The sequence below is a fragment of the Meleagris gallopavo genome, chromosome 16 (genome assembly GCF_905368555.1).
Source record: "Meleagris gallopavo chromosome 16, MGAL_WU_HG_1.1, whole genome shotgun sequence".
In the NCBI taxonomy this organism is placed as follows: Eukaryota; Metazoa; Chordata; class Aves; order Galliformes; family Phasianidae; genus Meleagris; species Meleagris gallopavo.
Window position 1 is genome coordinate 12753888 of NC_139419.1, and position 27779 is coordinate 12781666.

Here is a 27779-nt window from a genome sequence, read left to right on the forward strand (position 1 = left end):
AGAAACAGCCCAACGAATGAGCTGAAGAAGTACAGCCCGACAGTGTCTTACACTCATAGGGGGCACTGTGCTACTGTACAGAGTTTGGGTGCATAGGAGAGCCGTGGCAGCAAGACTACATAAGGTGGTTTGCTGATTTTTAAATGTAGCAGGTTGTTAGGTAAAAAATATGCTGAGGAACACTGTTGTAATGACAGTATGCTAAAGTTGTGACATAAAGGCTGCTAAGAGCAAATGGAAAAGGGCAAATGGGGTTGCTGTGCTAAGGATGAGAAGCAAATTGCCATTCACAAGCCTTCACATGAATGACAATAGTAAAAGAAAGTGTTACAAAAAGGCCTACAAGGACTTAAAAATCCTCAGTCCTGCAGCTGATAAAAACTGTGATGGATCAGAAAGGCAGGAGTAGGCTGATGGGAGCAGGGCAGTGGTGGGTAGAATCACAGAATGTAAACCAGACACCTTCAATCTAGCATCATGGATTGGTAAGAAAGCATGCCTGCCTCTGTAGGCAGTAACAGCTTGCAGTGAGTTTCATCTTCTGGGATGAGCGTCACAAGGTGGACTAAAGGTAAGAACGAGATGTGGGCAGCCAGGATCCACAGCATGGGCCCTTCCTACGAGCTCTCTCTGCAACACCATGCCTTAACGTTTTCCAGCTGAGCCACCAGCTGCTAGTTTCTTTCTTCACCTCTTCTTCCCTATTTAGTTTCTCCCAGTCACCCTTAAGATTTAAAGATAATCAATGAAAGCACAGAAATGGATTAAACAAGTCTTGCACCCCGAGCCAGCAAACATTTCCAGCACAGCCCCCATGGCACAGTGCCTTTGGGACGAAGGGTGCAGGCAAAGGAGCAGTGCTGAGCAGCCTCAGTCTGACTCTGTGTGCTGCAGCCTGCACAGCACACATGGCAAAGAAAACCAAAGAGGGATAACAAAAGTCAGGGCACATCCCAGATGCCATGAGGACAAACGCATAAAATTAGAAAACGTCTTTAAAATAGATCTGTAGATGGGTAGGGAAATGATAGGAGCGTATGCTCAACAGGAGTTGCTGCTCGAAGCCCTGACTGGCACAATGCACAGCAGTGTGCTGCCGTGGTGGGCAAGGAGGGGGGTAGTGCTTCTTTCAGCTCCAGTGCTGATTTGTGTGCTTAAAATGCAAGAGAAGTGGAGCATCAGGAAATCTCTTAGCATGAAGCTGAGGCCTCTCCCCACTCCTGCAGGTACCAGTAACACAGCTGACCTCGCAGCGAGCAGCTCAGAGCTCACTGGCAGAAAACATGTTGATTTTCTTCAGGCTTAGATCCCTGCATAGCTTGATGCACGGTCAGATAAACACCACAGGGAGCTGCTGAGGCTGTATGCCATCATCCTTTCCAGAGCTGCTCTTCCAGCACATGAAGCAACGTCACACGAGGGATCCCAGCAGAGCAGCACCCTGCCCACCCAGTGGCACAGCAGGGGTTGGCACAGTGACAGCGTGGGGTTTCTGGGGCACCCTGGCAGCAGCTGGGTGTGCAGAAGCAGGTGAGCAGCAGCCAGCGTTGAGGCTCTGCTCAGTCTCTCTGGTAAACAAACGCGGCTGAAATGCTGCAGGCAAGTGCTGCACATAACCTACCCCACAAGCTAAATGTGCCCAAATTTAGAGGCATATGCTACGGAATCATGGTGCCAAGTAAACACAATTAGCGTGGTGCCAATGAATGCAGAATCAGAGCCAGCTTGCCCCATCAGAACATGGCCCTGGGCCTTCCAGGACACCTGGGACTGAAAGTCCTGTCCTAAAGGCAGGTGGATCTCTGTTGAGACGCAGCTCTTCTCTTTGATATGCAGCCCTTTCCAGATGTAGATCTACCCTTTACAGAGCAATCCTGTCAGTCATTTTGCAGGCTCAGTGCAGGCAGCCCAGCACAGTGCGTGGCCGTGCAGGATGCTGACACAACAACCCAGGCTCCAGGGGATGTGAGGAAGCACCCACCCCAATCCTTGCACCCAGCAGGAGCAGCAATGGGATTGCAGCAGTGTGTGTGCCCCAGTTCTGTGGGTGCTAACAGACTCCCAGGACAGAGCCTGCTCAGCATCCCAGGCAGCCTGCTCAGTGCTGCCTGGCCAAAAGGGGAAGTAATGACCTCCAGATCAAGTCAGAACCATTTTGCACTGCTAATGACTTGTCCATGCCTTTAGCATACAAGGTTCTGCTCAGCTCCACCATAAATACACTGCCAGGCATCCTCAGCAGCCCTGTGGGACAGACAGACCCAGCCAGCAGCAAGAAGCAATAGAGAATCCTTCTGTTGACACAGGAGGCTTCCCAAGCAAATGAGCTCTGCCTGCATTTCCAGTGATCTGTGCTTTTTTCATGCTCAAGACTGTCCAACTGAGCAAGAACGTTATCCACCTCCAGCACGATGGATGCACTTTTCCAAGACAGATGTGTGTTCTTGATAGAATGGGGCTTGAATGAGCACAATGCAGATGCTCCTTATCCTAATGTATTTTAACCAGCAAAGCAGACAACTTTTCATCTCACATCTGGTTATGAAATGATTTGGAAAACAACAATGAGACACAACATGTCTGTTTGGCAGTGCTTTTCTATAACCTAACCCACTGTCCTGCAGATAAGTGGAACTTCAGCTGCAAATTCCTGCAGCGGAGCAAACGGCTTTGAGAATCCTTTTATAGAAACTTGCACAAAGCAGAGCCTGAGAAAGAATTTCTCTTTGATTGACTTCTTATTTAATATGAATTTCAATTTCTTGAAGAGAGGGACTGTTAAACACCATGTAATTATGACCACTGGTGAAGTCCACATAGCTGAGTGCTGGATCTGGGCACGGGGAGGAGAGGTTTTGATTTGTTTTGCTGTTGTTTGCTTTCAGACATCCAGACCCATATGCCACCACATTAGAGAACGCCCTCCAGCAGCTGACCCACACATCACAGCAGCTCTGCCACCCACTCACTGTCTGACTTAGGGAAGTGACCCACGGCTTGAATAAGCCACGACTTCCTGACAGGCAGTCCTTTCTGACAGCACTAATGCTGCTGAGCGTTGTTCTAAACAATAAAATCAAGTTGCTGAAATCATTCGATTGCAGACAACTCTTACCCCTTCAGACTGAAAAAGCAGTGAAGGCTGGGGAGAAGAAAACCAAAATTGATGCACTATTTGATTATTGAGGGCGTCTCAGTATTTTCTTTTTAGTTAACATCAAAATTGTACTGGGGAAGTTGTGGAGAAAATGCCAGCAGGACTTTGAAAACAAAGGACACGTTTCATGGAGCCAGCTGAGAGACAGTATGGTTACCACTGAACGAAGACAAAGAGAAGAAATGAAGACAATACCGCAGGGATAAGTGTGAAGAAACGCCAGGACAACGACCGGCGATGGCTGATCTGCTTTTTGCTCAGATGCTAACATCTCAGTTTTGCCTGGGTTATCTCTTCTGTTCTCAGCCATCCTCCAAACCCCAGAAATCTCTCTCAGCATCTTAGTAATATTTCCTTCTGGTTTTCTTTTTTTTTTTCCCCAGTGATTTGCTAGAGCATACTGGTAATCCTCCTGCTCTGTAGTGCACTTGAAGAGAACCAATTTGAGGATGGATTGAACACCTCATCTTCACCTTGCCTATTAATCTCAGCAGCCGTTTCTTGCTTTGTTATAGAACAAAGCAGCTGAGATTAGCTCTTGCTGCATGCACACAATGGGATTTGTTTTTCATAATGGAGTGTTGCCACTCATTCAGTAGGGGTGAGATACAAGGACTTGGAAAAATTGCTGCCTGAAGAGAGAATGTGACAGTACTCCTAACGAGAGGAAGGCTGCTAGGTGCAGCAGTGAGTGGGGAACACAGTACCATGGCACCTGTGCTGCTCCTGAAGACTTGCAGACAGTGCTTCCTCCCCTACTTTGAATCACCTCACCCCATAGGAATGTCTGGCTTTGTGATTTCATTCGACTGCAACGCTTTGAAGTTTTTCCCCTTTCTTTGGAACAGGCTGCCCAGAGCTGTGGGTGCCCCATCCCTGGAGATGTCCCACTGATGGGAGCCTGGGCAGCCTGAGCTGGTGTGGGGCAGCCAGCCCATGGCAGAGTTTGGAACTCGATGATCTTTGAGGTCCCTTTGAACCCAACCATTCTGTGATTTGATAATTACTATTTTGCTGAGGAATGAAGTCCCTGGGAGACAGAAAAAAACGCACCTGAAAAAGTGAGGCAGCAGAATGCTTGCCTACAGGCTTGCTGAGCGACAAGGACGTGCAAAGGAGCATTGTCAGGAATGATGCTGACAGCCTGAAGATTTGGGGGCACTGGGAAGAGTGGGAGGGGGCTCTGCTCTGTTCGTGGCAAAGGCAGTGCACACAAGAGCCCAGCTCTGGTCCTGTACACATGCACATGTCAGAGGGAATGAAACAGGAGGAATTAGAAGGTGAACTTCTGGTGTGCAGCTTTGAACCCAGGATTACAGACCTATGGAGGGAAAGCCTGCAGGCTTGCAGTGCTGCAGCAGATGGAAACAGGCACCCCAGGAAGCTGGGAGGGGAGATGGGGAGCAGCAGCTGCACTCCCTGCAAAGGAGCGATTTTTGGATGCACTGAGCTGCCCTGCAATAAGTGCAATAAGAGTCATGTGTGGTTTGTGCTCCAGCCCTTAGCTGGACTGAATACAAAAGCCACAACCCCACTGTGTCCTGGTATTAAATCAAGGACAGCAGTTTGGGGAATGTGGTCTCAAAGAAGTGAGCTGCTGCTCTATTAGAAAAGAAAAACTTCTCCTAGCAGATTCTCTGGAATTTCTTATCAAGGTTCACGCTAATAAATATTCAACATTTATTCATCTTTACCATTTTGGCCTGAGGTGTATTTGCAAATCAGCACCACCGGCCGTTTCTTTTTATTTATTTTTAGAGAAATCATCCTTCCAGAGGATGGACAGACACTGCATCAACTGGAAACCATCAGCCTCCATTACAGGACCATCTGTCTCCTCCCTAGTCTCATTATTGCCATCTCCCTCAATTTGATGCTCTGAACAGCCATCGCCTCTCACCATTAAGAGCCATTTTACAGCAATCATTTCTATTGAAACACATTAAGGCATACTTGGGAGTATTTAATACACATAACTGACACTCACCAGAAATTCACCAATGTTAACACAGCACTGTCCCCACCACGTGATGGTGGAAGGAGAGGAAGGGAGAGAGATTCGTTTCTCCTGTGGTGTCACTATTTCACACAATGAATTTGATTGTTCTTTTTCAGAGTATGTCCTTACCTTGAAACACTTCTTCAGTTGCATCTAGCCGTTACAAATACCCATGATGTATCTACCTAGAATTGAATTTTCTTGAATTTTACAAAATTTTACAACAGTTTGGTCTTATGTTGCCCATTTCCTGCCTTCAATCCTATTAGCTGCAATCTGTGGTAGAAGTGGTCACTGGGAGTACTGTAACAGACACTGCAGAAGTACTTCAGTAAACGTGGAAGAAGAGCATTGGTCATTCAAGCTGACAGAACAGCTCTTAGCTGAGTGAAGCACTGACACAGTGCTGAGAGGCTCAGCATTATGACAAAGACCAAACCAGCATCTGCGTTCATCTCTTCACAGCACATGGACAAGTCTGCATCCTCCCCTAGAAATTCTGACACAAACATTGTATTTATCAAAATGAGCAACTAAATCTGATAGGTCACTGCAAAGTGCATCTGCGTCAAGGATGGTCACAAAAAACCACTAAGGTTTGCTCAGAAGGCTTATCTTTAGAAGGAAATACATGAAGATAAACTCAACTTTCTTTGTGCTATCATAAAAGCGAGGGGAAAAGGCTGAAATATTTCCTGATGTGATTAAACTTACTATAAGGGAATATACATCTTCCTAAAAGTCCAATAACTGCTTAGCAGTTCTGACTTCCTACTCATAAGCACCACAACAAGCACGTCACACAGAACAGATGGATTGGAGCTGGAATGGTACAGCACACTTCATACTGGGAAGCAGTGAGGCAGTGCCCTGAGACGTGCAGCAGGTCGGTGCTAGCTCTCCTGAATAAAGAGACTGTGTGTGAAGGTCTCACCTAGAAATTGATGCTTTCCCCTCGGGAACTCGGAAGGCAGGACTGAACATAAAGAGCAAATCAGCTCAGGGAGACAAATTCTAGCTTGCTAAATGTGTACTCTTGCACTATCAGTTGAGTTTAATGACTTGCCCTATAGACTGGAGTGACCTATTTCTGCTTTACATGAATCCTCCTTGCTACCTCCTAGAGCTCTCCCCTCTTGTTCTTATAGAAGAAAATGGTAATTCTCCCAGTGGCGTATTTCTTCATCCAGTACAAAAGCTTTCTGCACAGGTTTCTACACCTTCTCCAACACTACACATTATGCTTTTCACTTAAATGCTCAGCTTCCCCCGAGAGTCTGCGTGGTCCTTGGAGGCTCTCAGGACCTGATCAGATTAAATCTTGTGTAATGTGCTCCAATGCCATAGCTGACCTTGGGCTGGAGACCTCATGAGGTCCTCTCCAACTAGAATTAATCTGTGAATTGGAGATCGAGAAAGCAGGTTTAAAAGTTATTTACCTCTTCTGGTTTTTTTCCTAAAAAAAAACGTCTATCTCAAATAGTCTGCCCTGATGCTGTACTCTACTTGTTTTTTGGCTATGTATTATGATGGATGGCAGTTCAAAGAATTTGACACAAGCTACATGAAGGCTCCTGAGAAGGATGGCAGCTCAGCCCCCTGCAGCCTTACTCCTTCATTACAGCCCTGCCAGTTCTGAACTCAGTGCTGTCTCTGATGAGCCTGATGTTTCAAATCCTCCTTTCTTCCACAACCTTCCCACCCCCCTCTTCCTGAAGCTCCAGCTATGAGGGGCCCCTCCTGCAAGCACACACACACACTCTTTCATTACTTCTTGAGCCAGCCAGTTTTCCCCTGCATCCACGTGTGCATTTTATCCAGTATGGGTCATTTCTTCCCAGATTCATGGAACTATTCTCTTACCTACTTCTATCTGGTTAACAATAAAAGGAAAAAGGCATCATAAACGCGGAGAAGCCTTCACAAAAAAAAAAAACAAACAGATGACATTTGTACCAAATACTTCTCCTGAACTGGTTTTCCAGCACTGCTCCCAGAGCACTCTGCTGTGCCACCAGGCAGAGCCAACCCATTGCTCACATCAACTGGGCCATTTGGAAGTGAGGAATGTTGCAACATCAAGACACACCAGAATAAGTACAAGCATAAAAGCCTTTTTAGGTTGGTTGAAGCAGTGTAAGAGTGCTGCCCACGGGCACATTTACACTAGGTGTAGTTTCTCCTTTCGTGTTAAGATCCAAGTTCAATGAGGCTGAATTGAAGGCCTGCAATTAAATGCCCCAAGAGGACGTAAGAAATCCTCCTGAACCATCCAGGAACCACCAGTCAGAGCTGAGTGAGCAGAACGTTATAGGCAATACAGCACTGAGAGCACTGCTGAGGATTTCTACGACCACCTATGACAGAGCATAGCTCAACTAGACGACAAACAGACAGAAGGGCAGGAAGGGAACACAAAGCTAGGTGAGATCACAGGGCTCTAAATCATCCCCAGCCCTGGGTGATAGAAGCAAGCAGAACTGAGAAAGAAGAAAAAATTTAAAAAAGACCCAGACTAGCATTTTCTGCCCAGAATTTTCCAGCTGAACTGCTTTCATACAAGCTTCAAGTCAGCACTAACACTCAGGAATTCATTACTGTCTGAAATTGTGTCACATAGGATGGACTTTATCCTGAGATTCAGATGTAGTCATCATTAGATATAACACGAGCTTACTATTATTGCAATTCCTCTCTATTTTTCCAATTCCCTTTTGTGGAAGACGTGAATTACAATGACTCAATAACAGCTCATTGAGCATTCCCTCCAGGTATTATGTTTTATTGTACTAACTTACTAGCAGTATTGGTTGGACGTGTGATTTATTCAAATTAATGTACAACTCTGCAATGTAAACCTGAGGTCAGTTTGCACCATGTGAAGAAATTAAAATCCCAATTGGTATTGATTGGAAGTTAGTAGTCACGGCTGTGTCTCGTTCACCACCATAAAACAAGCACTGACTGCTAGAATCTAATGTCAGGATTACCTGCTCCGTGCCACAGGTAGCACAAGCCCTCTGTGTTCCAAGGGGTACCATGATTATTTACTCTTGTCAAGGATAGCATTTCTTTCATTAAAGAGCAGAAGTTCTTGGTGAACCTCATGGTTCCAGGAACTGATCACAGCATTGCTGCCTTTTGTCCAGAGATCAATTAGTTCCGATGCCATCTATGTTTCTTAGAGCAAATAATCTCTTCTACAGGTGGCTGACATGGTTTATTTCTTATTTTCTACCCAGAAAGCCCTATATTAAGAGGGAGTGCCAGCAAGCCTCAGTCTTAACAATGCTGTTGTTGGAGACCAAGCATTGAACCTAGAGAGCAGGGGACAACACAGGAGATCCCAGCTCCTGCTCGCCAGGACAAGGCTCTAGCTACGATGTTAGAAGACAGGAAAAAAACTTCTTTAAAATTTCCCTTTGTGATGGTTTAGAGAAGAATCAAGTAGACAACACTACTGATGCAAACAGATCTCCCCTGAAAGGGATGGCATAGTTCCCAGACAGAAAGACGTGCTGTTGGCCCCAGGATTTCTTACCTGTCCTCAATCCTGATGCTCAACCTTTCTGCAATGCTTCTGCAGTGGCATGGCTCACAATTTAGCCCACTGGCATCTATCTCAATCTCAGAATCAACTCCAGTGAAGCCCAGGAGTTCTGGAGTATTCAGGGAAGGAAGTAAAGGAAGGACTCTGGAAGTTGCCATAACTCCTAATGCCAGCTCAGGCATGAGGTGGGCATTAGGCACAAGGGCTCTGTCCTACAAGTCCACCATTCATAATTGTGCAGTGTTTCATTTTCATGCATTTCACAGAATTAAACTAGAGATTGCTTCTACACACCTGGAAATCTGAGAATTACCTTACTATTTAACATCACATAAAACCCAACCGTTCTGTTTTTCACTTTGAGATTATGCAAGCTTGTATGAGTCAAAATGCTACTTTTCCTTGCTGCTTTTCTCTGCTGCTAAGTACCTCATGCAGCAGCAGAGTATAAACCTCCTGCATTTCACATGCATCATTTTAACATTACCTATTTGTGTCATTTGCTGCGAATCAGTTGCAAAATGTCAGTCTCAAAACAAGTGTTATTTCACCTCTTTCAACCAACTCCTTGGTTTGTAACCACATATTAAGAGGTTTCTGGTAATGATTTTGTGTGTGTGTGTGTGTGTGTGTGTTGATCTCTAAGGAAAAAAAAAAACAAACTTGATCCACTCGATCAGTGTTGCTTCAAGTGAGCTGTGATGCTCCTATTTCGAGCAGAATTCAAGCTAGATTTCTGTTACACAATTCACATGTCTGAAATACTTTTGAATATTCAAAAGCATAATGCAGGAAGACAGAGGAGGCAGAAAGACCATCACATAAACAATCCTCTTATCCTATCTTCTTACCAAATAAGACTGGGTAAAGAGAATACTTAAAAACTAAAATGCAGAAATGCACAAAATAGACCCCGTTATCCTATAATGTTTCTCCAGGAGGGAGGTTACTGCAGAAGAAATTCAGCAAGACAAGCTAAGAGCTGAAAGTCAAGCAGCTACATAGTGTCTGATCTCTAACAACTCTGACCAATTTCCAAGCTTTGCTCTCACTGAAAGCTGTTACATCTCATGCCTCACAGAAATGAGCTCTGGCACCATGAGGAAGCTGCCTATTAATTACTACACTGTACATTCCGTGAGCCCTGTCCCCCAGTCTTCCTCCACCTGCAGAGCAGTTCTTACACAACAGGACCAGCTTGGTTTTGTAGTAGCAGCAGCAGGACAGGACTGGAGCAGCCTCTGCAAGGTGTTTGTATCCCAGCCCAGACACACGGGACCCTCTTCACTCTTACTGCTCAGGAGCAGCTGAAGGCACAATCTAAGTGTTGCTGCTGGTCAGAAAACCTTCCAAGTGATGAACCTGTAACAAGTAGCTCCTTCCAAAAAAAATCACAGCAATAACAAGTGCAAGAAGATTTAGCAGCTGCCCTGGGAAGTCATCCTGAGTCCAACCAATCCCCTCCACTCTCTTAATGAATCCCACTTCTCAGATCCGTGGCTGAATTTGATGTGAGAATGCATTCCTGCATCACCCTCCTGTCACTAAGCCCCTGCCATAGCACTCCTAGCTTTTCCTCCTTTATCCCCAGGTGGGTATTGGCCTATTCAAAAATCTCTCTGCTTTCCCACATATCTTTAGCCCATGGAAGTAAATCTCACCTCAGGTTCCTTTTTAAATTTAGTTAAGTCAGTGAAAACAGTGTTGTCAACACAGAGTTGCAATTCTGCACTTGTATCTCCTGAGCTACCAGAAAGTAGGTAAGACTTCACGAATATCAGTTTTATTCTCCCCAGGCCAACCTAGGGGGTATCAGGATTAGAATACACTGTGGTTTATGTGGCATTTTTAGGGTTTTAATCAATTCCTGTTTGATCTCTAGATCTGTGAAAATAATAAGTTCTGGAATCTGTCAAGTATGAAGACCACTAGGGAGACAAGGGCAAGCTATGTTTACACATCTGGCACATCAGATATCAAGGGAATCCTAACAAATACAAGATCTTTGAGGGCTGAGAAATGTTCATTTCAGTTAATCTCATTTCCCACAAAGTTTGTGCTAGGGTTTTTAATGTGAGGCAGTATCAATGAGGCACCAGGAGCAGGCATGCACACGACCACTGCAGGGCATTCAGAGGGACCCCTGAGATTTAACTCTAGTTGCCATGATATTGGTAGGGAGCTGCAGACCTTTGCTTCAGTGGAAAGAATGCACGGGGCAGCAGCTCCTTGTGCAGCTCCATCTCATCTATGATGCTCTTCACACGCAGTCCCACCTTTTCTCTGTCTCCACAATCTTCTCCTTTTGTGAGACCATAATTTCTCAGGCCAGCAATTTCCTGTGCTCCTTCCTCCTATGCTCAACTGCCCTCACTCTCTCCCTGTGCATTCCCTTCCTCCTCCTCTCCCTTTTCCTCATTTTCCTCCCCGTTGGGATTTGCACATCTCAGCCCCCCAGTGCTGCCAGACTTGTACGCTGGACTAAATGCCAGAACAGAAGCAACAACAATTAAGATGCTTGTGCTTACTTTTACCTCTGATATTCAATGTCATTTAGCAACTCTGGACCAGGACTGCTCTCCTGGTACCTATAAAAATGCTACCAAACAGTCATAATTCAAGTGTACATTAGAAGATTGAAGACTGTAACAAACCACTTTTCATATTAAACTCCTGCCTGGCTATTTCAGAAAGCAGTCATTGCAATGGGAACGTTAGTATTTCGAATGGGATGGTACAATGCAAAAGATATAAAAAGCAGCAGAACCAAAGCTTATCTCAGAGTGCAGCAGAACTTGGATATCCCTTTGTGTGCATATTCAGAACAAAACAGCTCCTTCAGGCACGGAGCTCTGATAGGAAAACATTAAGTCAGTGCAGAAGGGGTTTTATTTGGGCAGGGTGGGTTGCAGAGAAACTCACAACACGCTGTATTTGTGTGGTTTTCTTTTCCCTTGCTCAAACTTTCATCACGATGGACTGCTTACTGCTTACTCAGCAGCATGATGAAAAGAAAATGGGCTTAAGCAATCACAAACCAGAGAGAAGGACTGAGTGGCTTAGAACATCTTTGTCCACCATTCCATTGTATTTCTCAGTTGAGATTTCAGTGCCATCATAGAAGCAGTCTTAAAATATCCTATGAGGGAGCAGCTGAAGGAGAAGAAAGCGCTTCAGCAGTGTCCTCTGAGAAGAACAAGAAAGAATAAATTCCACCTAGAAAAAAAAAAAGCCAGCAAATGCTACAGGATATTGCCAAGTTATTTTGGCATTACACAAACTAGTTCCAAAAAAGTCTTTTTAACTGGATTAGCCTGTGTTGTCCTTTAAAGGACGAGCATCCATTACAGTCTGTAGAAAAACTCAGCCCACAAATCTGAAAACCCCATAAACTTGGAATTTTATAGCAGTCAAAGTTCCAATAACTTTAATGTCTAACATCAGAACCAATTTCATCATAAGAATGGGGTAAAAGCTACCGAACAGCACCGACTCTTTTTACATAGTAGAAAAATAAGAACAAATCTTCAAGAAGACGTGGCACATAAATCCATGCTTCTGCAAGAAGATGGATTAATAGCGTGAGCAGCACAAGAGAACAGAATAAAGGAGGTGATTGAAAATGAAAAAAGAGGGGAAGGAAACCACAAAGACAAAATGCCCTTATTTAAATTCCTTGGATCCAATAATAAATAGTGCATGACAGTTTGTCAATACATATGAGAAATTCACCCAAAGGAGGAGTCATGTCAGGACTTCCGACGTGCCCACGAGCACGAGTGGAGGGCAGACATAATTCCAGATCTCTCATATGTTTCAAAGTGTTCCCACATCGAACAGGCAGGTTCTCTGCAGGTGGTAATTTCATCATCAATTAACTGTTCAGTTCTGCCAATTCATTTGGCTGAGATTCAATAGCAAGCCTTCAAGATTCTCCTAATGCTGAGGGATGTTTCTCAGTGCAGTGCTTGGCAGGAGATGTCTGCCAGCTGTCCTCCAGGCAGTGCTCCGTGTTACTGCAGACACTGGGTTGGAAAAGGGATGGGAATGTCCAGGCTGGATGTGGCTGTGAGCAACCTGGTACAGAGGGAGGTGTCCCAGCCAACAGCAGGGGGCTGGAACGAGATGATTTTAAGGGTTCCTTCCAACCCAAACCATTCTTTGGTTACATGAAGCTCAACACCACAACAGCATGGATTGCAGAGTGCAGCTCTCCATGCAGCCATACATTCATCACTTGAAAGAACAAACCAAAGAAACCCACAGAGAGCCAGCACCGTGGTTTGGAAAGGCCACGCTGTTTCAGCTGCTCAATGTCACTTAATTAAAATTGTGTGCTTGGGTACAATCTTTAAATCACTTTTCTAATTAGGAAATGCACTCTGGCCTATGTCATTAGCTGTGCATCGTCAGCAGGGTACCAAAACAGCTTTGAGGCTAAGGGCACTAAAGATTAGTCTCATTATTCAGCAATGGCCTCTCAATCAGAACAGAAGCTCCTCTCAAAAACATCCAATGAGTCAAAGAAAGGGGTCCAGAAATCAGTTCTCAGTACTGAACAGCACCTAGAGTGCTGGATTAATCTAATTACATTGCCCTTGCTTTTTCCTAGCAAGCTATTTAACAAAATGCATGGCAGTGATAAAAGAGTTGACTCTCACTTCCACTACAGAAGATAATTAAGATTTGTTTGGTGGAACAAAAGACAAATACAACTGAAAAAAAAATAATCAACACAACTTCCAGTGTGTTTAACAGCTCAAGAGGCTGCATATTGAAACAGATTAAATGCAATTATCCTTGTTATTTTTCCTCTGTTGATTCTGAAAACGATACAGAGATGATAATCTCAAAGACAGCATGCAGCATCCGTGTGGGGCAAACTGCTTATGTTCAAGCTTGTAATAAGGCACCCACTGTTCTGCTTCATGACCTCGTAGCCAAAAGTGAGGAAACACTACCTGAAAAGCAGACCAAGACTGAGAGAGATGCCATGGTGCTTCCAGGTTGGCAAGAGACTAATCACTGGATTGCTGCCCACGAGGAGACATTTGGAGCCACATCCTTTAAATATTCTATATATTTTAGATACTCCAGCCTTCTGTTCTTGCTCTCCATGCTACTTTCCTCTTTCTTTTTTTCTTTTCTTTTTTTCTTTTCTTTTTTTTTTTTTTGGTATTCCCAAACACTCCCTAGGGAAAAGATTTAACAGACTAATATAGGAGCAGTGAATTGAGATAACCTCAGGGTCCTTCCAGAATTAGGATTAAGCTATAGACCTAGACTTGAGAGGCGAACTCCATGCTGGTTGCAGCCAACACGATGCATTTTAAAGATGCTTGAACCACAGGTAACTTTATCACTTGAGATCATAGTAAGAAACAATCCAGTGCAGGCCTCCAGTCAGGGCAAGAACATTCCAAATGCAGAAGACAAAATGGTATTTTAACATCAAGCACACATGAATTAAAGACGTTGCCAGTTCTGATGCTTGCTAATACATACCACACATAACAAGTGACAGAAGTAGGCACAAAATCCACATCTTTTTGACACAGCCCTTTACACATTAATTCTAGACAACGTTGAAGTATTGCTGACTGCTCATCCTCATGGATGAAAAGCCAAAGTATACGGGTGGATTCTCTAGGTGTCTCCCAGAAGAATGAGCAAAGGTAAAAGAAAAGTGCTCTTCAGATTCTAATCACAGGAACGCTCCTGAATGACAAAGGCTTTTCCCTCATCTTATTATCTTTTAATAAAAACTCTCCCAAGAGCTGTAAGCCAAGTCATTACTAACTTCTGTGCATGAATTTATAAGCAGTTCCAGGTACTCATATTCAAAACATTTCTACTTTTGGTATTAAGTCTCAACGACATTTGAACAGAAGGGAAAAAAATAATCAGATTTTAGGTTTCATTTCAAGATTAGGATTTAATAGAGGCCTCTTTTTTTTTTTGGCAAAAGATAGGGGGAAGAACTAGAGCATTATAAAACAAGATATGAAAACATTAAGCTAACTACAGGTTAGAAATGCAGAATAGCATCTACAGAGATAGCTTACAAAAGGGGAATTAATGGGAAATTGGTTGTCAGCAATTAACAAGTATCTTAAAATGAAGGTTTACTTTCTCCTCAGGCAAAAATGCAGCAAAAATATTTGATCCTCCTGAACAAACTACAGTATGCTTTTCCTGTGTCCAAGAGGCAATGGAAATAACTACATTTTACCCATCCTACCAAAAGGTCTGAAGCCTGGGGTGAGGTGCTCTATACTTCGTGCTGTGCAGAGACAGATCAAAGCAGAAGAGGGACTATAAAGTTACCATACCTTATTTCCAGCCTACATACAGGTCACAATATTTTACTATAACTCAATGCAAGTATGAATATTGAGGGCCAATTATTTAAGGTTTATTGGCTGCTTGGTTGTTTGTTTGTTTTCAAATCAATAGGCGCACAGAGGCATGGCCAAAGCAAAAAGTGCAGCCACAGGCAGACACAAGGAACGTGCACAGCTCCCCCTTACTTCTGCCAGGAACAAGAGTGAGTTGTGTTGACAACATAAGTAATGATCTGCACTAGGAAAAGCCAAGAAGTGGAAGCACTGGCTCACTCAAAGCACAGCACACCCACCAATACTAAGGCCCAAGGGGAGATCGTTCACTGAAATCTCTCTTTTCAATGAAAACAGAAAACATACTGAGTAAAGGCTGCTAGAAGAAAACCCAACATCAGTAAAACATTCAGCAGAAGCTGAATGAGAGGCTGGCTGGAAGTGCTGCAGTCCAATAAACACCCAAAGGAAAGGAAAGCATCAAGCAAGATGAGAGAGATATGTATGTTCCACTAGAATCACACTGGGCTGATACAACTCAGCAGATCAACACAAAAAGAGAAGTTCTACGAACAAGAAGTCTCTGTGAGAGAGAATTCCAACTGAACTCATCTTTTCAGTGCTACTTTTGCTATGTTTTCATTGAAGACAACAACTGTGAGAAAACCGAAGTCTTGCTGCTAACAAACCCTTACACATCAGTCATTGGCAGACAATAAAAGGAAGTGTTTAAGAACTCTTAGCACATACGGTGAACACAGCAAATGGAAGATGAGGAATACTGAAAATATTCTTCACAATCAACCTTTCCCCCAGAGGGTGGTGAGGCACTGGAACAGGTTGCCCAAGGAGGCTGTGGATGCCCCATCCCTGCAGGCATTCAAGGCCAGGCTGGATGTGGCTCTGGGCAGCCTGGGCTGCTGGTTGGAGACCTGCACATAGCAGGGGGCTGGAAGTGGATGAGCACTGTGCTCCTTTGCAACCCAGGCCATTCTATGATTCTATGATCAAAAAATGACATTTGAAAGAATCAAGGAAAAGTGAGACTTGGAAAGAGGCATCATTATACTGTTTAACTTCACCAACTGAAAAAGCAAAGGTGTATCATGTTTGTCTGAGAGCTGTCACTACTGCACGTCAGTGAACTGCCAGTCATTCAGAGCTGTTCTACAACAAGTAACAGGTATTACAACATTTTCTGCTATATGGCCAAGGACTAGAGAGCACAGAATCTTGCTGAGCATTTCTAACCTGTTTTACCTCAAACATCTCCTGCTCAGTCCGATGCTGATCGTCCAGGAGCTGCTCCAGGTAGGTCAGGTTATGGAATTTTTCTAGGTAGCTAGTGTATTGCTTCTGCAGTTGCTCTTCAATCTTCTCATACTCATCCATAAAAGCAGGGCTGGAGACAACAGGAACAAACTACTCAGAGAAATATAGACCTGTACATGAAGAGTTCTGAAAGCATTTTCATTTTCACAGCTGTTTTTCCATATCTACAAAACCAATCTAAAAGGACCTTCTCTTTTTAAGGTTACACACCACTTCAAGACTAAAAGCGTAAGAGGAAGAAACATTAACCTATCCTGTGAAAATTTTACATAGCAAATGAAAGGTCAGTGTGTATCCACCACCACTTCTTTCCAAACATATCATCCTCCTGTTCCATAACTCCAACAAGTGTGCTTGTTGTGTGGCTGGGAAGCACTTCTTTATTGAAGACATATCTGCAACAAGTATGCTGTGTCATTACAAGCACAACTAGTGCTGGTACTGATGATATCCTTTATCACAGTCCCTACAGCTGTGCCCCACAGAATGCTTCTGTTGTTTGATGCTTCCCATCTACCCAACATACTTCCACTGAAGTCTTACAGATCAAAACATGAGTATGAATCCACTGTTATTCTTTTCATTACTCATTTTTCTCTTATTTATAATTTTTTTTTTTCTCTCAGAAACAGAGAAACAATCTTTTACATTTAACCAAAGGGGTGTGAAATCAACTCAAATAGTGAATCTGAACATTTTGATTTTATGGCAGGCTGTGTCACTGCCCAGAGGAACAAATCCCAACAAGAAATACCAGCTTACCTTGGTGGCTGAAAATGTTAGAAGCCTCTGGGAACAGAGAATATGTCACTTTCAGCAGAACCACCTGGCACAATTTATTCTCAAAGACAACATAAAAACAAAATGCTACCTGGCCATTGTGTGCAGTTCAAGCAGCCAGTAAGTTGCCCACCAAATAATACCCTGGGGATTTTTAACAGCCCTGATAATCAGATTTCAAATACAAAGAAACTATAAAAAAAAAATTAAATAATTACAATCTAGATTAAGCACCACAAATGTCAAAAATCTTTTCCACATGCCATCATCTCAGTCTCATTACAGACTTCACTCTTTGCTGCTTTAAGCACTGAGAATGCACGGTACCATCACTCATGCTAGTGCTCATTTATGCATAGATAATCAGTTTATAACCTTTACCGAACGCTCTGTAGGGTCTGCAGCCTCTTCTGGCTTCTTTCCAGCTCCAATTTCCTTTTTTCAATCTTGGCTTCCAAATTGGCTTCATCCAAAGCCACATTACTCAACATGTCCTTAGTCTTCTGGACCTCTTCCTAAAAGAGAATGATGGTGAACCAAGGTCTGCACTAGAATAAGTAGAATTATCTTTCAGACACTGATCTGTATTCTTCCTCAATGCATGCTTTCAAATAACTTTATAACAATGAGCTAGAAGATAAACCAGCAAAGCAATGACAATTTTTTTTTTTTTTTTTTTGTGGCCAGGATAATGAACTATCTGAACATTTACTAATTAGAATAGCTGCCTTTTTCTCCAAACGTTCTTAAAGAAAGAAAAAAAACAACACCCAGAAACACAAATGTCCTGGGCTTTAACTTTTTCCTTTTCATCTCAAAAGAAGGAACGATGCCATCCTCACAAAATCTGACAGACACAAAGTCATCTCTCAACAGGTAAGCATCTGAATAAACACGGAAGAGAAATGCATTTATTTTTGGTACCATTTTAGTGAGTTTTTAGGATTCTGTCAATGTTTTTTTTTCCTTCCTGATAAAAGTCACTCTAAAAAAAAAAGAAGTCAGTCTATCCCATTGCCTTCACCCTTCCCCGAGTCCTGCTGTACCTATCTTTTCAAAATCCAGGAAGCATCCCAAACATTGTAACACGTTACAGGAATAAGGAGGGGAAAGTGGGAATATTTCAGCCTGTTTAAACAAATGACTACATTCAGTGTGCTCATGCTCTAGAAACTGTGATGAGTAAAGGGGAGAGGACTTCAGCTTTGCTGAAGCTCTAGCAGTAATTGCTACGTGCTGCTCAGCTACAACAGGTCATTTCAGTGACTGGTCCAGAACTAAAGCAGCTGAGGTATGTGCTAAATTGATATCCTCAAGAAGCCAACTGCTCTAATATTTTCCTGTTAGTTTATTAGCACTACTGCCTAGAATATCAATGCACATTAACAACACTTAGAGCTCATATGGACTGCAAGTAGGAAGAGAAATATAAGGAAAGATTGCCTGAAGCATCTACTGATTATACACTGGCTTTTTAAACCTGGAACTCCGTGCCTTGTAATTACAGAACTGGATTGGATACAGTTTGCAGCTAAATAACTTGCAGTATTCACTAGAATTTAATTGACTACTATACTTGCACAGTGCCTATCAAGGCAGCTACTCGTCCAGAGATACAGAGCCCAAGCACTGGAGCAAGAACAGCACTCCAGAGTCGAGGTCAGACCAAGGCACCTCTGAAACTAGAAGCACAGTGACGCCCAGGCAAGCCCCAATCAGCACAGTGCCTGCTCTTCTCATCCCCTTCCCAGTTCAGCTATCCTGCTTGCAGAGCCCAGCTTCACAGCTCCAGGGGTACCAACACATTCTGAGTTCCAAGTAGATCCCTTGTAGCTGTGATCCTAATATTTACATGGTTTAAACGACAACTTCAACTCCTGTGCTGATGAAGTCAATCATTCCTCCAGAGCTTCTGAAGCTACTGCTGAGTCCTTAACAGAGGCAGGGAACATGACTGAAATGCAGAAGGGGCTTTCCTTTTCTCCCAAAAGAGAAAACAAGGGAAGCTGTCCTTCAGTGCAGCTGTGATGATTGCAACACCAAGGGCTTGTCAGCAGTCACTTCAACTGGAGGAAGGTATCAACAGGTGAAACCAACACAGCCATACAGTGCAACAAGCTAGCAGCAGGGCTGTTCCTAGCACATTCCCCTAGGTGCTGCTAACACAGCACATCTGTGCTGCTGTAGGCTGCGATTTCTGAGTGCCAGCTCACCATCCTCTGTGCAGACACCTCTTCCACTCTGCCAAGAAACTATCAGTTACATTTAACAGGTTTGTTCACTTTGAACACGACTTATTTACCAAGAAACCACCAAGATTATCAGTGACTCCTCATTACCATCACACAAAGCATCATCACACACCAATCTTTGCCTTGATTAATTTGTGTTTACACATCTAATGTCACCTAAAGACCAATACCCACATTAGCCATGAATACAAGTTCCACGTTACCTGTTAACTATCCAGGTGGAACATTACTTGGCCCAGCAGAAGAGAGGAAGGATAATTCTGCAGTAAAATAAATATCAATTTGCTTACCAGAACACAGCCAATGGCAACTTTCATCATCTTCTCAGCTTCGTTTATCTCCAAAGGTCTGGCAATAGATTCTGTTCTTGCTTCCTATGAAACAAAAATACATACATAGATTTAAACACGGCACCAAGAAATTGATATTTGCACAGCAGAGGATGGCCGAACAACAATAACTCAATCATCTGCTAAATAAATGGTGCAGAACTTATTATTTATGCTCCAAGGCTCAAACAACTAAGAGAATGGGAGGTTGTGAAAGGGTCAGTTAAGTGAGGCTGGGGTCGAGCAATTAAGGTGACTTTTCAAAACAAGCTAAGTTATCATTTCAACTGCAACTATGACTGAATGCACATTTTGTGGAAACTGCACTGGTTACCAGGTGTTAAACAAAACATGCTACAAAACAAGATATCCTCACCTTTACAACACAGCTAACGTAGGCAGCTGAGCACAATGCCATACGTTTGCAGAGACAGAAGCAGAATGAACCCATTGAACCAAGCCAGGCCAGTCAGCCTCTATGTGCTTCCTACACCCACATGAAAATGGGGTGATGCAGAGGTATGGGTTTCTCACTTCTGGTCCCAAGTGATTCAACCTCCTCATCAAAGCAGCACTTCTTGTTTATAGCCCAAAGGAGGGAAACAAGACCAACCACTCCAAAACAAATGCCCACAGCAGTTCTGGGGACAGGTGGGCTTAGTACTCACCATGCCCTCATCTGTACCACGTCTTACATCAACCTGGCTGAAATGAAAACATTTGATTGGTTGCTGATTTAGGAGAAAAGGTGGGAGGTTTTCCCAGCTAGAAGTCCTTAAAATCATCTGATGTTGGCAAACCATTTGATTACAGGTGGATCAAGATGGAAATAGCACCTCTTTAGAGAACGCCTGATTAAGAAGCTGGGATTGTTCATATAAGATTGATGGGTCTTCTGTCTTCCCTCCACCTCCCAAAGAATTTCTGTGCACAGACCACAGTCCTCTTGGAGAAATCCACACCAGTTTCCAGCAGGAGGCTCAGCCCTGCATCATACCTGCTTGCATTGCCAGGCAAATGAAGGGTGGTGCTAAGGTAGAAATCCTTCCTTCCAGACCTGACTGCTGAACCAGGCTCAACTAAACTGAGAGGAAGATGCAGGCAGACCACAGCAGCTTCCCACACATATAGCTTCTCGTGGATGTTTGTAACAGCTTCCCTGTGTGCCTGTCACTGGGACACGTCCTGCAGCCCTATGAGAACTCTTGCAGGGAAAGCTTTAACCTGTAGCATCTCTTCTGAGGAAGGACCCTGCAAATGGACACACTGAAAAGGAGTGAAAAGAAGGCGGCTCACACCAGCGCGCCTGGAGAAAAACAAAACACCCCACAAAGACTAGACAGATGTTATGAAAAGTACTTCCTTTAAAACCCCAAAGCTGGCTAATTACATCACTAAGCCATCAGCAAATTGAAGAAAATGACTTCCAGGTAACAAACCTGCTCTGATGCTCCGTGACTCCCCACAGGAGCAAACCAGGCGTGCTTTCCTGCCAGCCCACCTTGTCAGCACCACTACTTCTTACCCTATATGAAATACACACTGACATGACAACTGGCACTTTTAAAGCTTGTGTTTGTGCTCGTGGGTACAAACAGGCTGTACACTTAAAGCAACCCAACACTCTGATTTTGCCCAAACACAATGGATGCACTGCATTGCTACCAGCTGTACTCACAATTCCAGCCACTCAAAAAAAAAAAGCGTGCAAACAAAACCAAGCTGAAAAATAGGGATTTGTACATTTAAAGTAATGTACTCTTCACAATTAGGTGTACTAATCAGAGTGCATACTATAATACTCAAGAGGTTTCCTTTAAATTAACCATTAAAAATAGAGTTCTCAGGAGAGGTGAAAAATACAGAAAAAATTATTGATGCCAGAGGAGCTACGAAGCAGAACAATTTAGGACTGGTAATTACAACTTAGGAAAACAAACATATACAAAAGCAGAGAGGTATCGTGGACAAACTGGCTGTTTACCACTTACTGGTGCTTCCTGTTCAAAGTGTTCAGAGAGCTCCCTGGCTATAGTTTTACGTGATAAATACTAATTAAAAATCATGGAAGCCAAGTGTAAAATTATTTTTGATGAACCAAAGCTGACAATTATTAAAGAAAATGCACAAAAGCACATAAGAGATGACATTGGCTGGCACTGCTACCCACTCAGGATCAGCTATTTGGCACAGTGTGGAGCAGCTGAGATTTTAATTCTTCAAGTTTTGCATCTCGCTTTGGACGAAGCCAATTGGAAGCACTGCCGAATGAGCCGGCTGCCTGACACTCAAAAACTTGGTTTTCTTTGGAAATGAGAATGTCATTAGGACGTTGGGAAGCTGTCAGATCCCAGCCAGCTGCCTGCCACCAGGCAGAGCCCAGAGCCCAGCCTGATGGGGCACTGCCTATGGGAAGCAGAGCTGACCCTGAACACGCTCTGCCCAAGTTGCACCAGCCTGGGCATCACGAGTGAAGACAAATTCCCTTAAAGCAAAACTGTACTGCAGCTGTTTCAGGAAACACCACTGACCCTGAAGCCTTCAAAACACCATCTGTGTAAATAATTTAGTCAAGTGTACATCCCTGCTGAACGCCAGTGTCCTGGCTCCCACACCAGCCAACTCACTGCCACTGCACCATGTCCTGTTGGCACATCTCCCTGGGAGCACCAAAGCCATCCCAAACTCACAGGCTGCCTGGCTACCAAGTAAAGTCACCACACAGAAAAGCCAAAGGCACAGAAAAGCCAAAACACAGAAAGCACAGCCAGGACAACGCTGCCATTCCTGCTAACTCACCCCACGACTGCCTTCAGAGCTATTTCCCCCCCCCTCTAGGAGCTTTATATATGGTTGAAAATGAAGAGCTGCTACTACAAAAACAAGCCTAGCAATTATCCAGTGAAGCATTTCCAATCAGCTATGGTTTTCCATCACGGTGCCTCAGAAGCAAACAGACCAGGTCCTGGCGTGCCTGATGAATGGGGAACAGGATGTACATCTTCTGAAGTGCAGTAAGGACTGAAGGCGAGTAATTAAGCACGACTGGCACACAAGTCACTCATGATAAATGTTGTGTAATACATGTATATCTTGTGCAGGTCTAGCAGAGGTTTCTAAACTTCTTTTTTATCATAAGGAGCAGACATAAAAGCTTTCTTCCAATGTACAAGACTCTGCATGAAATGTTTCCTGACCCCAAGTTAAATCCTGCCTGGCAAGCTGCAAGACTGCTGCATACATAAATACCTCCTCATCACCACTTTCTGCTGCCTTCAGGAAGCATTATATCCCACACTCCCTCCAAATACAGGTTTTGTAACTGCTGCTATCCGTGCAGGTGATAAAACTCTACTTTTAGACCATCCACTATTCAGGGAGCCCATAAACACGCTCTGTGAGCCCATGTGGCCAAGCAGAACGCATCATTAGGCGGAGCTCCGTATGAACAGGAAGGTAAGGGAGGGACGTTAAGAGGTTCCTTCAGAAGGCCTTGATTATTTCTACTACCTAGCAGCCTATTTTCTTCCTCAGGAAATTAAAGCCCAAGCTGATTGAGGTTGCTGCTGTTTCCAGGCTCCCACGAAGCTGCGTCCCTGTATGCTCATCTCAGCAGCCCACAAACAGACCCCCAGAGGCATCCCCTGCCTCCCCTCGGAGCAGGGACCCCAAAGCAGGAGGAGGCTAGTGATGCCTCTTCCAGCAAGAGGCCAATGAACGTGTCTCCTGCGGCACAGCCAAAGCTGTGTCTGTTTCCCATTCCAGGCAGACGTGGCCTTAGGCAGCACAGAGAGCTGGGAGCGTGGTTTGTGGTTTGTATAAAGGGATGAAGAGCAGAGTGCCCCAAAAAGCAGGCTGGCAGGCAGGCAAAAGTCTGCTCAGTGTCTCCTTTCAAACTATTTCCTTTCCTTATTAGTTACAATAAAAGGAAGACTTCAGGAAGGTTTATGATATCCTCAGAAAGAAAAAGAAGCAGCAACAGAGCGTGTTCTTCAGCATCTTGCACACCTTGACTACACGCAAGGGCCCCAGCAAAGCTGCAGTGAGGCAGGAACAGGCAGCAGGTGTGCAGCACAGCCACCCAGAGACAGTTCAAACTCACAACTCACACCAAGGCTGTGACTTCCCTAAGCACTGCCCTGCAACGTGGGCTGCTGTTCTCAGCAAAGTCTGGCCTTGCTGTGCTCAGGGACAGAAATATGGAGTGGCTCTCTGACACAGAAACAAAGGCAATTTAAGTCAGTGCGTTTTCCCTTTATGTAATGGACGTTTTGACTCAGCCATATCTTATGCCCAACGAAGGAAGGTTAGGAACAATGAGGAACTCAAAGCTCACCAAGCATTCAGAACAGTGTTTTAGCCCAATCATCCAGTTGAACTACTTGCAGTCACGCAGACTTGGCAAATTCTTTGACATACAAAAGATGGTTTGGATGTAATTTTCTTCCCAGCCATGCTAGAATGGTTTGTCAAAACCATCAGGTGCTGAGCTACAGGCATTCAGATATCCCAGCTAGTTGATAAAACCTTCCCTGCACTGAAATAACCGGTTCACAAGATGCAAAGGTGCCACCTCTCTGTTTGCTAATGATACCAATACTTCCCAGATACTAATGGGAAGTTCATTAGAAAATCCTTTGCTATGTAAACCAAATAACCAAAAGTGCTATATCCACATCATATATACCCATGGCTATGGTTAAAGCAATCCAAAGTGTAGGGCAGTCTCCACTCAACTTCTCTGTATAAGGTTTCATTTTGGCTTCTCCCTTTGCATTCATCCTCTTTGCTCAAAAAGAGTTAAGCTGGGGTTTGGTCTGAAGCAGCAGTTGGAAAAACCCACCTGCAGTAAGCTAGGTCATTCTCCAGAGTGCTGGACATTTCAAGTCACCAATTTCCACTAGAAATCACTTTACCTCTGAGATGTGCGTGGCAACTTTGCAGCCAAAGCACAGGAAATGAGAGCAATTAGTTTACCCACTTCCCCCAGGCAGCACCAGGTGCCCAGAAGGAACATTTGGCAGATGGAAAACGCTTTCAGTGCTAAAACAAAACAATTTTTTGTAGTTAACTTTCATAGAGGACCGAAGGGAGCAGCTGCCACTCAGTGAGAGCCACCTCTCTCCTTACAGAGGCAGGCAGCACGCAGCACCGAGTGGGGGGAGTGCTTTGGTGGCACCTCTTTTCTGGCATTTAACTAATGCCACCTCAGTGCCACAGCTGGATCTAAATGCCTGCAGCTCTCCTATGAGGTTAATTCAAGCACATCACAAGCTGGAGTTGGAAAAGAGATTCTCAATGGCTTCATCAATGTTGGAACAAACTTACACCGTGTGCATACAGAACAGTAACACATTCCAATATATCCTCTGTAGCCTGGGAAACATTTTATCTGGCTGTTAAGAGCTTTAATCTACACAATTACAGAAACTATTTACACAAGAGGATATTAGGGACTAAACAGTTTGTTCAAGGTCACAGATGGAGTAAGAGCCAAGAAGAAAACGAGCACGCAGACCAAAGGTGCTGCCCACCCCCAGCACAAGCAAAGTGCATCAAAAGAAAGACTATTATCACCTTTCTTCAGTTTTACATGGCTTAGAGCTAACTGAGATTAAGTTAGTAAGCCCCCCCCCCGTGAGAGACTGAAATTATTTCAGTGTGTGTGTGTTTTGGTCATCCTGAGCATTGAAAATGGTGCAGAGAGAGACAGGGAAGAAGAAACCTGAATAACAGACATCCATTCCTACTCCGTACCCAAAGAAACCCCAGCACTACCAACCTGAGGGGAGGAATAAAAGCTAGAAATCCAAAACTCCAAAAGTGCCTCGTTCTTCTTCCAAAGCTGGATACAAAAGCTGTGAAAAATCAGGGCCACACAGTCATGCAATGCAGAATTCGTCCCAGTAAGAGTAAAACAGAGATAAATACATCTCTGGGCACAGAATTGGTACTGTGCATATTCAAAAACAGACTCTTTGAATTCCAGCTTTCCAATTTCCATGCTTGGACTGCTAAGAGTGGAAGCAGCAAACTGCCTTGCCAACGTTTGGGCCAAATGCATTTTAAACCCAAAAGGCCTTCTGTAGGGTTGTTCACTGTTCCTTCTTCTCAAACATAAAACCTGGGTTCTTAGTGAAGCCAAAAGGGACATCTGTGACTTCCATCTGATGAGATAAGCATAGCTTTATGTACTTCTTGTTTTCCTGCAGAATCTTAATCAACTGCATTATAGTTTGAACGAAGCAAAGGAGCACCTGTAGGTCTTGATCCCTCCAGTGTTCCTAAACGAAACATTTGCTGACCTTTGTTGGTTGTTTTTAACGTTATAGATTAATTCTGAAAGCAATTTACATATATACCAGAAGCGCAGTCAGGAAATGATGGATTTCTAAAGGCCTCAGAAAGGCACACTGCCACATTTCCAAGAAAACAAACACACTTCCCAATAAATACAGGCACGTTTACATCAATATGTATCTGCAATACATCTAATAGAGACTTTCCCTTAATAACTCTTGTCTCCTTCAGCTGAAATTTGTTTTCATTCAGAAAGTAATTTATTAAAGTGACCTATGGCTTGGAACAATCATTTACCTCATGCATAACAATTTTCCACACAGCTCCTATAGCAACTACGTGCGAAAAGAGCTCCTCTAAAGAAAGGAGAGGTTGTGACACAAATTAGAGTCAATGTGTCTACAGGAAATAAAAATGAGTTTTACTTTACTTTTCCCAGTGATCTTTCCCCAGGAGGTGCAGAGACAAGGAAAACAGATGTATTCAACCCATTAGTGCCAAATGCCAGCATTTCCTTTACACCTACAGGAAAATGAAGCAGTCTTCACCCAGGATAGAAACAAGACCTCAGCTTAACTAGGCCTAGGTACTGAGATCCTCCGTTTCAGCATTTGGAAATGGATGAATTGGAGGGGAGGAATAAAAAAAAGAAAGAGGTTCAGGGAACAAAAACCCACCATGTTCTCAAATTCATTAGCACTGTATCACATCCGTCAACACATTTTAATACATGCAACAGGTTCAGCACATAAAATGTAATGAAGAAATAAACCAAACTGCTCTCCTATTGCTCTCTAACAGCACAATCTCTCCACCAACGCAATTTAGTGCGTGCATTACTTAGCCATGCAATGTCACAAGAAAATAAGCAATGGAAATCAATAATCTTCACATTAAAAAAATAGTAAAAGTAACCTTCAATGAATGGCAACTGATTTGATATCTACACACAAGGTTCTAATTCCCCTCGTGAGGTCACAGCTCACAGCACTTCTGCCCACTTGAAATAGAGTGGGAAGGGCAGGCAGAGGATCCCATCCCAGCAGGCTGTGGAGAAAAGAATCTAGGGAGGATAGTGTGAAATTACAGGCAATTCTTTCCTGCCCTCAGCACTGGCTATTTAGAAATAACTGCAACTCCACCAGCTTCCACAGGCATTATCAGACTTAATGGTGATGGCAGAAAACAACTGCGTTTGGCTCCCAGCCTCTCACTTGATGAGCTCATTTCATACTCAAGCGAGCTCTATATAGCTCAATTACTTTAAAATATTTGGAAGGCAAAATGAGGATGATGAAATCTAATCTATCAGGTTACAAGCAATGAATCACCTGTCCCAAGGTTACCATAAAGCCCCTACTTTCCCAGGGACACCCTCCCCTCCTGCCACCAGCTTTGGGTAGGAAGTCCCCTTTAGAACCCTGAGGATGCTGCACTGTAGCCAGGATGGAGCTGCTGCTGCCAGGGGGCTGCTTTGGGCTGTCACACTGAGCTCCCTTTGCCCTTCTGCTGCACACACACACACGGGAACGGCAGAGCTGGCAGCTCCTGGCCCTACTGATGAGATGCCCAGCTTACCTGGAAAGAAGTTTCTTTACAGAAGTTCACTGTGGAAACAGGAACGTGGTAGAGTAAAACACAAAGCCTTTGGAGTTTCAACAGCTTTCAAAGGCTTCCACGGCACAGCTGCCCCCCAGGCAGTGAGGCCAAGCAGCAAGCTGCATGGTGGAGTGCCGAGCCAG

At 43.9% G+C, this 27779-nt stretch overlaps 1 protein-coding gene across 5 annotated transcripts in view; it reads right to left on the reverse strand.

Annotated features, from left to right (window-relative positions):
* The window catches only part of IFT38 (intraflagellar transport 38), a 56144-nt gene that overhangs the window by 19813 nt on the left and 8552 nt on the right, over nucleotides 1–27779 (reverse strand). For 3 of the 5 annotated variants that reach the window (XM_019620682.3, XM_085237454.1, XM_085237452.1), the window contains exons 6-8: nucleotides 19699–19782; nucleotides 17538–17671; nucleotides 16296–16446 (exon numbers count right to left, since the gene is read on the reverse strand). In XM_019620682.3, the coding sequence (XP_019476227.2) occupies nucleotides 16296–16446; nucleotides 17538–17671; nucleotides 19699–19782 (369 nt within the window). The remainder of the gene's footprint in view (nucleotides 1–16295; nucleotides 16447–17537; nucleotides 17672–19698; nucleotides 19783–27779) is intronic. The other 2 variants (XM_019620683.3, XM_085237453.1) reach the window with 1 other exon arrangement.